This window comes from Tachyglossus aculeatus, chromosome 18 (assembly GCF_015852505.1).
Source record: "Tachyglossus aculeatus isolate mTacAcu1 chromosome 18, mTacAcu1.pri, whole genome shotgun sequence".
NCBI lineage: Eukaryota > Metazoa > Chordata > Mammalia > Monotremata > Tachyglossidae > Tachyglossus > Tachyglossus aculeatus.
This window is the reverse complement of record NC_052083.1, coordinates 39,334,325-39,349,584: the sequence shown is the minus strand read 5'-3', so window position 1 is coordinate 39,349,584 and position 15,260 is coordinate 39,334,325. Positions and strand designations below refer to the sequence as shown.

The window sequence follows — 15,260 nt, the reverse complement described above, 5'->3', positions numbered from 1 at the left end:
ACTTCCCAAAAAACCGTGGTTCTGTGGACTTGATCTGGTGGTCCAGAGGAAAGATACAAAGCAGTTAAGAAGGAAGAGCCCCTCGAACCCCCCTCCCCTCCTGACAGGGCAGCCCACCCTCTCTGAGCAGCTCTAACTGATGAGGTCTCAGAAGCCACCTATTCCAGGAAGTCCTCCCTGATTAATCACTGCCAACCCAGCGAGTCTTCCCCCCCGTCCCCCACCACAGCAGGGCCCCCACTATTCCGGGTTAAATAGCATTTCTTACATCTTTTCTCAGACATGTCCCAAGAGTTATGTCTTCGTCTGTGTGGCTCAGAGAAGCAGCGTGGCTCAGTGGAAAGAGCCCGGGCTATGGGTTCAAATTCTGACTCCGCCAATTGTCAGCTGTGTGACTTTGGGCAAGTCACTTCACTTCTCTGGGCCTCAGTTACCTCATCTGTAAAATGGGGATTAAGACTGTGAGCCCCCCGTGGGACAACCTGATCACCTTGTAACCACCCCAGCACTTAGAACAGTGCTTTGCACATAGTAAGCACTTAACAGTGCCACTATCATTATTATTATTAATTATGCCCACAATTATTATTTATACCCATTTATGCCCTCTCCTGAGGGCAGAGGCTGCAGCTCTGCTACTTCTGTGTGTTCGTGAAATGCCCAGGTTAGCCTCTGAATGCAGTGATAGTCCAGCACAGTGCTCTGCACAGAGTAGGTACACAGTACAAACTTTACATCAAGTAGGTGTCTAGTACAGCCCTCTGCACACAGGAGGCACCCAATACAATGCTCTGCACACAGCAGATGCCCAGTAGAGTGCTCTGCACAGAGTGGACTTAATGATTACAGATGATGATGATGGTAGAGGTGGTGTGGGTAGTGTTAGGTTGGTGATGTGCGTGGTGATAGAGGTGAGGAGGAGAGGGGACGGAGAAGGGAAGGACCAACTTGTACTTCCCAAGCGCTTAGTACAGTGCTCTGCACACAGTAAGCACTCAATAAATACGATTGATTGATTGATTGATTGACCAGGAGAGGTGGGGGGACAGGAAGAGGGAGGGGAAGAAGCTCCCTCTTGTCTATTAGCTGTCACCCGCCCCCCAACCCGCCAGTCCTCTTGGGGTGAGAAGGGAGCGGGGGCCGGGGGCCAGAATAATAATGATAATAATGATGGCATTTATTAAGCGCTTACTATGTGCAAAGCACTGTTCTAAGCGCTGGGGGGATACAAGGTGATCATGTTGTCCCACGTGGGTTCACAGTCTTAATCCCCATTTTATAGATGAGGTAACTGAGGCACAGAGAAGTTAAGTGACTTGCCCAAAGTCACACAGCTGACAACTGGCGGAGCCAGTATTTGAACCCATGACCACTGACTCCAAAGCCCAGGCTCTTTCCACTGAGCCACGCTGCTTCTCTAAAAAGGCAGGAGCCCCCCGCCAGGCTTCATGTTCCTAAAACTAACATTAGTCCAGCTAACGTTATAACTATTATCCCACCTCTGCCAATTGTCAGTTGTGTGACTTTGGGCAAGTCACTTAACTTCTCTGGGCCTCCATTACTTCATCTGTAAAATGGGGATGAAGACTGTGAGCCCCCTGTGGGACAACCTGATCAACTTGTAACCTCTCCAGCGCTTAGAACAGTGCTTTGCACATAGTAAGCGCTTAATAAATGCTATTATTATTATTATTATTTATTATTCTAGACTGTGAGCCCGTTTCTAGACTGTGAGCCCGTTGCTGGGTAGGGACCGTCTCTATATGTTGCCAACTTGTACTTCCCAAGCGCTTAGTACAGTGCTCTGCACACAGTAAGCGCCAATAAATACGATCGAATGAATGAATATTATTATTATTATTAGTCCTTCCCCCTTTTGCCTCACTGACCCCCGCCTCTCCAACTCCATGGCATTCTCTTTGTCGCGGTCGAAACAGCAGTAACCGATAGCGCGCCCGTCGGGGATAGCGCGCCCGGCCTGGGATAGCGCGCTCGCCTGGGATAGCGCGCCTGGGATAACGCGTCTCCTCCCTCCCCGGGAGAAGAGGAGAGGACGGCGGGGAGGAAGGGAGAGAGTGAGGAGAGGCAGAGATGGAGAGGCACAGACGGATGGGAGGGAGTGGAAACCTTTCCACCCTGCGGCCCCTCTCCGGGATTCAAAGATGCGCCCCCTTCCCAGGACAGCCAGGGCTCCTGGATTGGGATCAATCAACCAATCAATCGTATTTATTGAGCGCTTACTGTGTGCAGAGCACTGTACTAAGCGCTTGGGAAGTACAAGTTGGCAACATATAGAGACAGTCCCTACCCAACAGTGGGCTCACAGTCTAAAAGACAGAGGACAAAACCAAACATACTAACAAAATAAAATAAAATAAAATAAAATAAATAGAATAGAATAGATAGGTACAAGTAAAATAGATAAATAAATAGAGTAATAAATATGTACAAACATATATACATATATACAGGTGCTGTGGGGAAGGGAAGGAGGTAAGATGAGGGGGATGGAGAGGAGGACGAGGGGGAGAGGAAGGAAGGGGCTCAGTCTGGGAAGGCCTCCTGGAGGAGGTGAGCTCTCAGTAGGATGCTAGTTTCCTGCGCCCACAGAGCTCAGGATGCACTGGGGGGCGTCCTGCAGGGAAGGGGACACCCTTTTGGGGGGGGCGGGGGGTCAGTGTGGGGTCAGTTCGAGACCATCCCAGCTCCACCGTTTGTCTGCTGCGTGACCTTAGGCAAGTCACTTCACGTCTCTGTGCCTCTGTTACCTCATCTGTAAAATGGGGATGGAGACTGTCAGCCCCTTGTGGGGCATGGACTGCTCCAAACTGATTAGCTTAGAAGCAGCGTGGCTCAGTGGAAAGAGCGTGGGCTTGGAAGTCAGAGGTCGTGGGTTCGAATCCCAGGTCAGCCACTGCCAGCTGCATGACTTCTCTGCATCTCAGTTACCTCATCTGTGAAATGGGGATTAAGACTGGGAGCCCCACGTGGGACAACCTGATAGCTTTGTAGCCACCCCCCAGCGCTTAGAACAGTGTTTTCAGCTCTAAGAACAGTGCTTTGTACATAGTAAGCGCTTAATAAATGTCATTATTAAATAATTAATTAATTACCCTAGCGCTTAGAGCAATGTTTCTCACGTAGTAAGCGCTTGACAAGTACCTCAAAATAAATAGATAGATATAGACACATAAAATTGAATGAATGAATAAACAAAATAAATCAATAAATAGGCATCTTAGCCTAGAGGAGAGATTACGGGCCTGGGAGCCATAAGGACCTGGGTTCTAATCCAGCTCCGCCAATTGCTTGCTGTGTAATCTTGGGCAAATCACCTTATCTTCTGTGGGTCCCAGTTTCCCCAACTGTAAAATGGGGATTAAATACCTGTTCTCCCTCTTACTTAGACTCTGAGCCCCATGCGGGACAGGGACTGTGTCTGACCTAATTAACTTGTACCTTCCCCAACGCTTAGAACAGCGTTTGACACATAGTACGCCCTTTACAAAGACCATAAAAAAATAAATAAAATAGAAAATAGGACCCGGATAGCGCCAGATAAACCTATAGATGCCCGGTCTAGGGATTTGGAAGCCCACTGTTGGGTAGGGACCGTCTCTATATGTTGCCAACTTGTACTTCCCAAGCGCTTAGTACAGTGCTCTGCACACAGTAAGCACTCAATAAATACGATTGATTGATTGATTTGGGAGTGGGGGAGGGAGGGAGCTGTCTCCCCCAGGATTGAACCTAGGGACGAGGGGTTTCCGGACCCAAGAGGGCAGAATCCCCCTCCCTCCAGACATCCTATTATTATTATTATTATTATTATTATTATTATTATTATTATTATTATTATTATTATTATTGTTATTAATAGGTATATACTAAACGCTTATCTTGTGCCAAGGACTGCTTTAAGCCCTGGGGTAGATACAAGGTAATCAAGTTGTCCCACGTGGGGCTCACAGTCTTAATCCCCGTTTTACAGATGAGGAAACTGAGGCACAGAGCAATTAAGTGACTTGCCTAAGGTCACACAGCAGACTAGTGGCGGAGCCGGGATTAATCCTCCCTGCATTCCCGAGTTTGAATATTCTCCCAAGCGCTTAGCATAGTGCTCTGCACATAGTAAGCGCTCAATAAATACCATTGATTGATTGACTGATTGAATCAAGATCTTCAAAGCTGGGTTTGTGCGTCTGCCTACGGGGGCGGCGAGGGGGAGATGAAATTGTCCTCAAGAGAGGGACAGAGATAGGGGCCTTCCGTGGGGGGAGAGGGGGGAGACCTTCCCCAAGTGCACCTGTGCGCGTGTCCACCTGTGTGCGCGTGTCCACCTGTGTGCGCGTGTCCACCTGTGTGCGCGTGAAGGTACTCGCGTGTGAAAACACCCGCCGCTCTCTGTTTCCATGGATGCGGCGCCCCCCTCCCCGGGTCCGTCTGGGGGCTCCCCTGGGATGCTGTCGGGGGGCGCACCACCCGTGGGCGTCTCTTCAGTTACTCAGCAATTCTCCGCGGAATTCCCGCGTGGGACGGCTGGCCGGATGCCCCATCTGGAGCGCGCGCAATAATAATAATAATAATAATTGTGGTATTTGTTAAGCGCTTCCTTTGTGCCAAGCACTGTACTAAGCGCTGGGGTAGATGCAAGCAAATCGGGTTGGACACAGCCCCTGTCCCACGTGGGGCTCACAGTCTCAATCCCCATTTTACAGATGAGGGAACTGTAGCACAGAGAAGTGAAGTGACTTGCCCAGGGTCACACAACAGACAAGCGGCGGAGCAAGGATTAGAACCCATGACCGTCTGACTCCCAGGACCGTGCTCTATCCACTACGCATCTCTCCCCCCGCCCCCAAACCCCTCCCGGACCCACCGTGGACTCCTCTTTGAAACGGTTTCCAGGGGTCGAAAGTCCGTAGGGGCTGGGGACCGTTCGGGGGACGGAAGCCCCTGTACCTGTAGCAGCATGGCGTAATGGATAGAGCATGGGACTAGGAGTCAGAAGGTCATGGGTTCTAATCCCGGCTCCGCCACTTGCCTGCTGTGTGACCTTGGGCAAGTCACTTGACTTCTCTGGGCCTCAGTTCCCTCATCTGTAAAATGGGGATAAAGACCGTGAGCCCCATGTGGGACAACCTGATTACTTTGTCTCTACCCCAGCGCTTAGAACAGTGCTTGGCGCAATGATGATGGTGATGATGACTGTGAGCCCACTGTTGGATAGGGACGTCTCTATATGTTGCCAACTTGTACTTCCCAAGCGCTTAGTACAGTGCTCTGCACACAGTAAGCGCTCAATAAATACGATTGAATGAATGAACGAATGATGGCATTTGTTAAGCGCTTACTACGCGCGAAGCACTGTTCTAAGCGCTGGAAGCAGCGTGGCTCGGTGGAAAGAGCCCGGGTTTGGGAGCCAGAAGTCTTGGGTTCTAATCCCGGCTCCGCCACATTCATTCATTCAGTCGTATTTATTGAGCGCTCACTGTGTGCAGAGCACTGTACTAAGCCCTTGGGAAGTACATGTCTGCTGTGTGACCTTGGGCAAGACACTTAACTTCTCTGAGCCTCAGTTACCTCATCTGTAAAATGGGGATTTAGACTGTGAGCCCCACGTGGGACAACGTGATCACCTTGTATCCCCCCCCAGCGCTTAGAACAGTGCTTCGCACATAGTAAGCTCTTAACAAATGCCATCATTATTATTCTTATTAACAAATGCTATCATTATGATTGCTTCTCGAACTGCAGGGAGTTAAGACTCCAGACCAGGTGACCGCTCCACTCCCATCCCTCTCCGGCCCCGCCCGGAGTCTGGAGAGGGTGGGGGGCTTCTGTTTGGGGTGCAGTCCCCCCGCCCCCGGAGCGGGAGGGTTGAGGTCCTCAGAAACTTGGGCTTCGTGCGGTGCGGGATCCTGGAAGCATCCTTTTCAGCCCGCTCCTCTCCCGCCCCTTCGCCCTTCTACTGCTCGCCCTCCTCTCTGACCCCCTAACTTCTCTGCCCCTCGCCCACCCTCCTCGCGGACCCCCACGGTCTCTCCTCGGGCCGAAGGGCAGGTGCGGGGGCAGCGAGGAGCTGGAGGGCAGGGGTCTGTAGTGGGGGGCGAGGCGGTACTCCTAGGTCCGGGCAGGGAGAGCCTGGCACTTCTCTGGATCAGGATTTGAGGAAGCAAAGTTTGGAAAGGTGGAGATAGGTCTCAGTTCTCCCGTCTCCTGGGTTAGAAGAGGTGTGTGTGTGTGTGTGTGTGTGTGTGTGTGTGTGTGTGTGTGTGTGTGTGTGTGTGTGAAAGGAGGGGAATTGGGGAGAAGGGGCAGGCAGAAACCAGGGAAGGAGGGAGTGCCCTCTGATTCCAACCGAGGCTCAGAGAAGCAGCCCCGCCTCCTCCGGCCCCCGCCTTCTCCAAAATCCCCCTCGACTTGATCCACTCGGTTCTCCGAACTGCCCTGCGGAGCGGCCCAGACCGCCACGTTTACCACCACCACTATCACACCTTTTCAGGGCTAAGACACACACACGCACACACACACACACACACACACACAACCTCACCCCCCCCCCCCCCCCCCCAACGCGCGCGCTCTGTTTTATCTTTAGGATCAGAAATCCGCCACCAGCGAAAGTTCTTCTAGTCTGGGCTGGAAGGGAAGGTGTGTCAGTGCGCCTGTGGGAGGGACTGTGTGTGTGTGTGTCTGTGTGTCTGTGTGTGTCTGTGTGTGTGTGTCTGTATCTGTGTGCGTGGGTGTGCCTATTTGTGAGTATGTATGTGAGAGATTCGTGTGATTTATATTTACAAGTGGGCATGCAGACAAGCATCCAATTGTACCCAGACGCACGCACATTCTCTCTCTCTCCCCCCCCCCCCACACCCCCCACACTTGCAAACACACGTATTCCAAACTCCATCGAAGTCCCTCGAGACGCCGGGCAGCGGACACTTTACCGCTCCGAGGTTCTGACTAAGAGGCAAGGATCCCCGAGGACGTTAAAGGCGGGAACCCTAAATCAACCGATCAAGGAGAAAAGTTTCTCCCTCCGACCCTTCTGCGCCGCCTCCCACCCCATCTTCCCAGAGACAGGCGGGTTCTTTCTGGGGGGAAAGGGATGGGGGGAAAGGGGACGCATAAACCCTCCAAGCCAGGGGCACCGGATCCGAGGCTATCAAAGAGTCTACACAGCCAAAGAGGGAGGGCAAGAATCCGGATCATTCAAACAGGGAGGAATCCCTCTTCAGCCTGATTGATCCGAATGATTTCGGTGAAATCGGGGGGGGGGGGGGGACGACACTCCCCAGAACGACCCGGATGACTGCCTCGATTCCCCAAATCCCCTCGGTCTTTTTTAGCCGGGTCCGCGGCCTTTCCAACGCCGCAGCCCTGTTTCCCCTTTTTCCATCTTCTCTCCGGCTCATGTTCCCACTTGTATCCGACTCCAAGCGAAGAAAGCCAGGTTGGCGAGTGGGTTCAGAGCCCCGGTTCGGCACCTCATTTAACCATCCCTGCCGCTCACCCCGCCCCAAGGAAGGGGTCTTTTTTTGCGCCCAGGAGGATCGTAGTGACTGTCACACGCCCTAGCCGCGTCTACACCAATCCTCCCCGGCTCGCATTCAGACCCGCTTTGTTTCCTCCACTGGTACGCGGGAAGTGAACTAGGTTCTCGGGGGAAGAGGAGAAAATTGGGATGGGAGACCGGAGGGATTGCGGTTACGTTTACACAACCAGCCCAGCGAGACTTCTTGAGATCCGCCAAGAGTGCGCTTTTCCAATCGCGCAATCGCGCGTTCCGGCGGGGGAAGGGGGATGGAGGGTAGAAGGAAAGTGGGAAAGTGACGGGGACCGGGAACTCCTGGTAACCAAAAAATCTCCCGGAGTCCCCCCTTCCCCCCGCACCTGCCTCTCTCTCTCGGACCAGCCTTGAGCTTAACACAGTGCTCTGCACACAGTAAGCGCTCCATAAATACGATTGAATGAATAAATGAGCTGGCCAAGGGAGAAATGGACCCGGTGAAGAATAGGAATAAACGGGGGAACCCGGCGAATCGTATCGAAACGATGGAGGCCGGAGAGGGGTGAAAACACGCCCCTCCTCTCACCCCCAAAACTAGCCAAATTGCCCGACAACTCTGACCAAGTGCCCTACTATCACCTCAACGATCCAGATATTTCTGGCTCAATGAGGGGGGCGCGTTTTGGGGGGGTTCTTGGCCGGTGTGGACGTGGCGGCGGGAGAAAGAGGAAGAACGCGGTCCGGCCGGGAGCCCGAATGTCCGCTTCCAAAATCCCCCGCGTTGGGGGTCGTTGTGGGACGCCGGACCTTCGACCGGGTCCGCACGACTGCCGGGAAATTGTCACAACGGTGGCCACTACGCTCCATTGTCTCCCCTGCTTGGGGAGGAAGAGGGTGGTCTTTGGGCCTGGATTATCCGGATCGAGCCCACCACTTTATCCGTCGTGTAGAGGTAGATGGGCGCACTGGAAATCACAATAAATATTCTGGAAGCCAGCTCCCGGCGGGAGAGAGTTTCGAAAAAATAATTCAGTTTAAAGGTCTAATGGAATATGTGCGTATGTGTGTGTGTGTGTGTGAAGGGGTGCAGGTATGTACAGGGGTTGCATTCACTAATTCAATCGTATTTACTGAGCGCTTACCGTGTGCAGAATACTGTACTAAGCGCTTGGAAAGTACAATTCGGCAACAGAGACAATCCCTACCCAACGTACGTGAATGTGTGCAGGTATGTGTACATGTGGCAAGGGGGGGTGTATGCTGGGGTGTTTATGGCCATGGGTGTGTCATTGTGTGTACACAGCTACAGGTGATTGTGTTTGCATGTTTGTGAAAATATATGATTGATTTTGCGGTGGAGGGAAGACTGGAGGGTGTATATTTTTGGGTGGCTCTGTGTGTGTGTTTGCGTGCGTGCCTGCTGGGGTCAGTGAAGTCGGGACAGGGCTGTGCGGTTTATCCGCTCTGGGTCCTTCCCCCTTTCCCTCTCCCAAGCCCCTTTCGGGTCTCCACAGAACGAAAGAACCGGAGGACGAGGACTAGCTCTCCATCCCAGGGAAGAGCCTCAGTCCTCACACCTCCGTCGCCGCCCCCGCCCCTTAGCCCCCCATCCAGCGAGTCTCTCCTCCCGGGGTAACTCGGAGAATTACCTCCTCCCCCCGCCGCTCTGCCTCAGCTCCCGCTGGTACTCCGGGGAGGGGTCTTTCACCTTCGACCTTCCCCCACAAAGAGTCGCCTCGGAGGTCCCTGGAGGAGTGGGGAAAGGGTCCCGGAAACCGGACAGTACGATCCATGGGCCAAGCGTTCCGCCCGCTCCCAGAAATATTTCTTTTTTCCTGTTATCAGGGAATTTTCCACCCTATCCCTCACTGTCTTCTTGTCACGCTCTCCGAACCTCCCTGTCTCTGCCCGAAGTCTCTCCATCCTTTACCGTCTCTGTCTCTCCGTCCTGGCTCTCGCTATCTCCCTCCCCGCAAGTTGCGACTGCTGTCTCTTCCGCAAGGGAGTCATTAAGGACGAGGTGGGTGGAAGAGGAGGAATACACACACACACACACACACGACCAAAGCCTCTCACCCTCGCCGCCCTTCTTCTCCAAAAAAGGAGGGCGACCCCCTAGTCCATCGTCCCCTTGCTCCCCACCAGGGGATTCTACCATCCCTGGTCCAGGCTGGCTCCTCCATTTCCCGATTCGGGGTAGGGGGCACAGAGATCCGGCAGAGATTTTGCTCTGGTTTGGGGTTGAAGTTTATGGTCGCCGCGGCCTCCAGCCCCTATCTTCCTCCCTCCGGCCAGGAAACCTTGCGAGCTTTCGGGCCGGGAAGAACCGTCTTCGCATCCTTGTCGCCCTCGTGGATCCCCCCTAACCTGGGCGGAGCGCAGAACACGGGACCCCGAGTTCGGAGAGGAGCGGGAAACCGCCGGCTCAGAGTTTTTCTGGAGGGGAGAAAGGCCCGCATGTGTGGGGCAGCGTATCAGGGTGGATATGTGTGTGATTGTCCTTGTCTGTGAGTACGTGCACACATAAATTTGGATGTCTGTGGGTGCGAGTGCCTGTGTGTGAATGTCTAAGTGTTTGTGTGTGTTTGTGTGTGTGTGGCCTTGGCGTGTTCCCGCCCCCACCCAGTCCTAGAGATCTGGGGCGCTGAGGCCGCTCCAACCCAGTAAGAGAAATCAGCGCGTTTGCCTCGGGGTTAAAAGAGCTCTCTCTCTCTTGGACAAGAGAGGTGAGAAGGAGACCAAAGGTGACTGAACTTCCGTGATTCCTTCTCTTGGCTTTAAAAATAGACCCTCTTCCCCCCGCCCTTCATCCCCCACCCCATTCACAGCCGGGGGAGAGGCAGTCTGGGGCTGGAGGAGGGAGACAGAGAAAGTGACAGAGACAGAAACAAATAGACGCAGATAGAGACACAGATAGAGACAGAGATGGAGGAACAGAAAGTGACAGTTATAAACAGAGAAAACAACAGAGGGAGAGGAGGAAAAGAAGGAAGAGGAGAAGGAGGAAGAAGAAGAGGAGGAAGAGGTGGGAGGAGGGGGAGGAGAAGGAGTGAGAGGGGCGGCGGCAGCCGGAGAGAGTTTTAGCAGCGTACGGTATTTACTCTGCGAGTTTTCACAAAAATTAGACAGAGCTATCGGATTTCCCATTTGTCGTCCCTGCGTTGAGAGGGCTGTAGGCCGGGAAAAGAAAATCATTTCACGTTTTTCCCCTTTGCCAACGTTTCCAAAGCAGACCCTAGGCCCTCCTCCTCCTCTTCTTCTTTCTCTTCCTCCTCCTTCTCCTCTTCCTCCATGCCTCCTCTCTCCCTGGCCTGGCCCGGTCCTGCCCCAGCCCCTGCCCCAGCCTCGGCCAGATCCCGGACGTGTCCAGAGACCTGCTCTTCCTCCCCTTCAGCCCCCACATTACGAGTAGAAACCGGACCCTCGACCCTCCGAGCGGCCCCGACCCCCGGCGCAGACCCCAGCCGCTTCGCCGAAGCTCCCCGGACCCCCCGGGCCTCGCAGGGGGCTGCTCGGACGAAAGAGGACGAAAGACGGAAGAGGCAGAGAAGGGTGGGATAAGGAGGAGGGAGCCCCCTTTTCAACACCATCCACGGTCCGATCTCCACGGACGAAATCGAGGCGTGGGTCGAGGTTCAATCCGGATTGACGGATTCGGGTTGTATAGACAGCTCGCGCAACTCACCCCTCCCCACCCCCCCAACCGTCTCATTTTCCCAGAGCAAGTGGTCTTTTTTCCGCTTTCGGGTAGGGGGGCTCCTTATTGGTTTCGGGGGGACGGGGGACCGGCGAAGTGTCCCACACCTTCCGCTCTCCGTCCCCCAGGCCCGTTCGAGGCCTGGTTCCCCCCCAAACTCAGCCATCCCTTCTCTGCCTCGCGGTCCGCGAGGGGGGAGAGAGGATGAGTTTGGGGGGAGTCCCACGGGGGCTAATTCTGGACCATCACCATCATCATCATCACCCTCGTTTACTCAGTACCCCCACCAAGAGCAATCGCCTTCTAGGACAGGAAATCTATCCGTCTGTCTGCCTGCCTGTCCTGCTCCCGGAAAAACGCCCCCACCCCCAGAATCGCTGTCAGTGACCCCAAGGGCGTGGGAAGGGAGTTTGGGGGTGGGGGGGGTCCCTCGGAGCGCCCTGCGGACCTGAAGAAAGCACGAAGGCAGGCAGGCTGCCCGAGGTTTGAAGAGTCACAAACATTTATTCGTTGACACCAAGAGGCAGGGTCGGGACCCAGGCCGCGGGCCCCAGGATTTCACAGGACGGTCCGTTTCTTCCCCGGGCCACGCCACCCACTCTCCCGAGGGGCTAACGCGAGGGACCCGGGCCCAACCAGGGGCTCCGAGCTGCAGTGCCTCCCGCCGGGCCTTATAACCGGGGAGTGCGGGGGAAACGTGGGGACAAGGCCGAATAACCTAGTAGCCTCTCCAGCCTGCCCTTTCTGCCCCTCGGCCTGCCCTCCGCTCGTCCCGACCCGCGCTTCCTCCAGAAGGAAAATAATAAATACGGCGGCGTCCTGAGCGACCCCCGCCCCGCGGAGAGTCGAGCGAGGCTCTGAATAATTCGATCCGCGTAGACCACCCGCCGCGATACCTCGGGGGTCGAGGTGGGGAGGTGATACCGGTCCCACCCAACCGACAAACCGAAATAACCCGAGCCCGGACTTTTCTTCCCGCTCCTTTTTTTTTGTTTGTTTGTTTGGCCGGGAAAGACTAGGACAGGGCCGGGAGAGGAGCGGGCCTGAATCATCCGCATCATTGCCACAACTCTCCGCTCCGCACCGCGCTTAGACGCGGCCCTCAGAAAAAAAGTGGACGCTTCGGAAGGAACGGACCGTCTTCCAGCACGACAACAGCGACAGCGACAGCGACAACATCGATAAAACTGTTTCTAGAAGAGCAAAGGACATTGACCGAACACGGGACGGATTCTCTTTAAGTATAAGCTTCAGACAACTCAACTGAAACCCCACGGGGGTCGAGAGGGAGACCGTGGATGGGGCGGAGGAAATTTCGGGCTTTCTCTCAATAAATATATGTGCCTATACATATATACGTGTATACATATATGTGCATATACATATATGTATATACATATATGTAAAATAACATGGCCTGCGGCAGTACCCAAGCCGAGGAGGGTGGAGGGGTGAGAGATTATCCGGAGAAATTGAATTATTCATTCATTCATTCATTCAATCGTATCGATTGAAGCTCTCTGTGCGCTGTACTAAGCGCTTATCGAAAACGTCCCTCCAGTCCGCCCGGCTCTTCTGCGTCACTAACAGCCAAAATGTATTCGGAATCGGGGAGGGTGGATCTATCCGGATAATTGTCTCAAACCTCCACTTCGCCCTGTCCTGATGGACAGCGTTACATTCGATTCGGGTTCCGGATTGATGCGGATTAGAGGGTATCGACCACCCCAAAAAACACACACACCCCTTCCTTCTCCGAACCCTTTTCACGGCTCCCCCGCAGCCCCCCGAGCCCCCTTTATATTTTTTGTCCGTTTTATAAATAAATCTCTCAGCGGAGACGGAAGAGGAGTGGGGAGGGCAGGGCCCGAGAGGGAGAGAGACCCTTTCTCAGTGGTAGCTCAAGAATTCCCCCCAGACGGAACTCCTACCTTGCGACCCCCCAGGAGAGAGAGAGCTGGTCTCCTGCAGTTGGGGGGGAGCAGGTGGGGGGGTCGGGTTTTGGGGGGGGCTTGTTTCAGTAAGGACAGGTGCTAGGGTTTGTGATTTTACTGACGAAGCCGGGGCCCGACGGCAGGAGGGTCTCCCTGGGGGTCAAGTTTCCGTGGCCGGCTACGGGGGCAGTCAATACGGCCACCACCTGGGCCGAGGCCCCGGGGGTGCCGCCCCCGCCCCCGATTATCCGGTCTATGGAGAAGGACGAGCCGGACGAGCCCCCCGCCCCGTCGCCCCCGCCGTCGGGCTTGAGGGTCTGCAGCAGGGCGGGGGCCGCGGGTCCGGCCGTCGGGGGGCTCAGCTGGGCCGGGTAGAGGGGCTTCCTGCTGCCGCCCCCCAGCTCGGCCGTCAGGAAGGAGGGCAGGCCCGGCCCGGCGGCGGCCGTCGGGGGGCCCGGGGGCGCGGGGGGCAGAGGGCACGGCCCCCCCCGACGGGTAGGGGACGGCGGCCGGGTGGTGGTGGTGGTGGTGATGGTGGTGGTGGTGGTGAGGCGTGGGGGGCGACTGGTAGCCCGGCAGGGCCAGCCCGTAGCCGTAGCCGTAGGGCCCGTAGGCGGTGAAGCCGGGCAGGAAGGCGGCGGCCAGGGGGTCCCCGGGCCGGATCAGCAGGTCCGAGGGCGGCCCGGGGTGGACGCTGGGCAGCGGGTGGTGGTGGTGGTGGTGGTGGTGGAGCGGGTGGGGCGCCGTGTGCGGAGAATGCGGGGGCGGCGGCTGCCTCTTGAAGCGCTTCCGACGGCGCAGGAAGCTGCCGTTGTCGAACATGTCGGCCGACTCGGGGTCCAGCGTCCAGTAGTTGCCCTTGCCCGGGTTGCCCGGCTCGCGGGGGATCTTGACGAAGCAGTCGTTGAGCGACAGGTTGTGGCGGATGCTGTTCTGCCAGGCGGGGAACTTCTCCCGGTAGTAGGGGAAGCGGCCGCTGATGAACTCGCAGATCTCGCTGAGGGTCAGCCGCTTCTTGGGGCTCTGCAGGATGGCCATGGTGATCAGGGCGATGTAGGAGTAGGGGGGCTTCACCAGCGGGTTCTTGCCCGCCGGGGGGGCCGGGGGCGCCTGCTTCTCGCCGGGACCCCCGGCGGGGGGAAGGGGCGGCTCCGGGGGGTCCCCGCCCGGCCCGGACGCTTTGGGGGGGCCCGGGACCGGCCGCAGCCGGGACTCGCCGTCAGAGGAGGCCCCCGCCTCCTCGTCGTCGTCGTCCTCCTCCTCCTCTTCGTCCTCCTCGTCGTCGTCGTCGTCGTCGTCGGAGGGGAGTCCGCGGCCGTCCCGGGGGGCGGCGGCGCTGAGCAGGGGGTCTCCCCCGGCCCCGCCGCCCCCTCCCACCACATCGATGTCCCCTTCGGGTTCGGACAGCGCCGCCGGGGACCGCTCGGCAGACATGATCTCGCAGCAGCAGCCGCCCAAGGTCATCTTGGTGGCCGCCTCTTCCTCCTCGTCGCCCTCCTCCTCCTCCTCGTGGCCCTCCTCCTCCTCGAGGCCCTCCTCCTCCTCCTCCTCCTCCTCCTCCTCGTCCTCTGGCTGGTCCTGCGAGCTGCTCGGCCGCTCCGGTCTGGGTTCCGGCTCCGGCTCCGGCTCCTTGCCGTGTGCGGCGGGGCGGGGGACGGGGAGGGGGAGGGGGAGGGAGCGGGGGAGGGGTCCCGGGGAGGAGGGGAGGGGGTGGGATCCCCGCCCTCCGAGGGTCCGCCTGCCGGCGGGACGGTCCCCCTCCCCAGCCCCGGGGTCGGGGGAGGATGGGCGGGGGGCGCAAACGGACTGTGCGCTCCCGCTCCGCGCGTTTTGGAGAGGGAGGGGCGGATAGAAGCCCCCCTCCCCACTCCCAGCCCCGCTGGCACGTTGAAAGGGGAGGGGTGTCGGTCCTTGCTTTGGGGGGGCTTCCCTCATCCCCCCCCCCCTACGGCGGAAGAGGCGGGGGCTCCAGGCTGATCTCCATGGGGAGGGAGGAGAAATTGGGTTCGGCCTTCGGGGCGGGGGCTGGGGGCGGAAGGGGAGGGGGCCGCCCCGTCTCGCCAATGCCGGTTTAATAAGGAGGGGGGGGTGGGGGTGGGAGGGGGTCACGTGTCACCGG

The 15,260-nt window shown here is 56.8% G+C and overlaps 1 protein-coding gene across 1 annotated transcript; it reads right to left on the bottom strand.

The window, feature by feature from the left end:
• Positions 1–13,224: 13,224 nt before the first annotated feature.
• Positions 13,225–14,605, bottom strand: FOXD2 (forkhead box D2). The gene is made up of 2 exons (XM_038760148.1): positions 13,635–14,605; positions 13,225–13,528 (listed from the first exon to the last, which is right to left on the bottom strand). The coding sequence occupies exons 1-2, from the start codon at positions 14,603–14,605 to the stop codon at positions 13,225–13,227; spliced, it is 1,275 nt and encodes a 424-aa protein (XP_038616076.1).
• Positions 14,606–15,260: the final 655 nt, after the last annotated feature.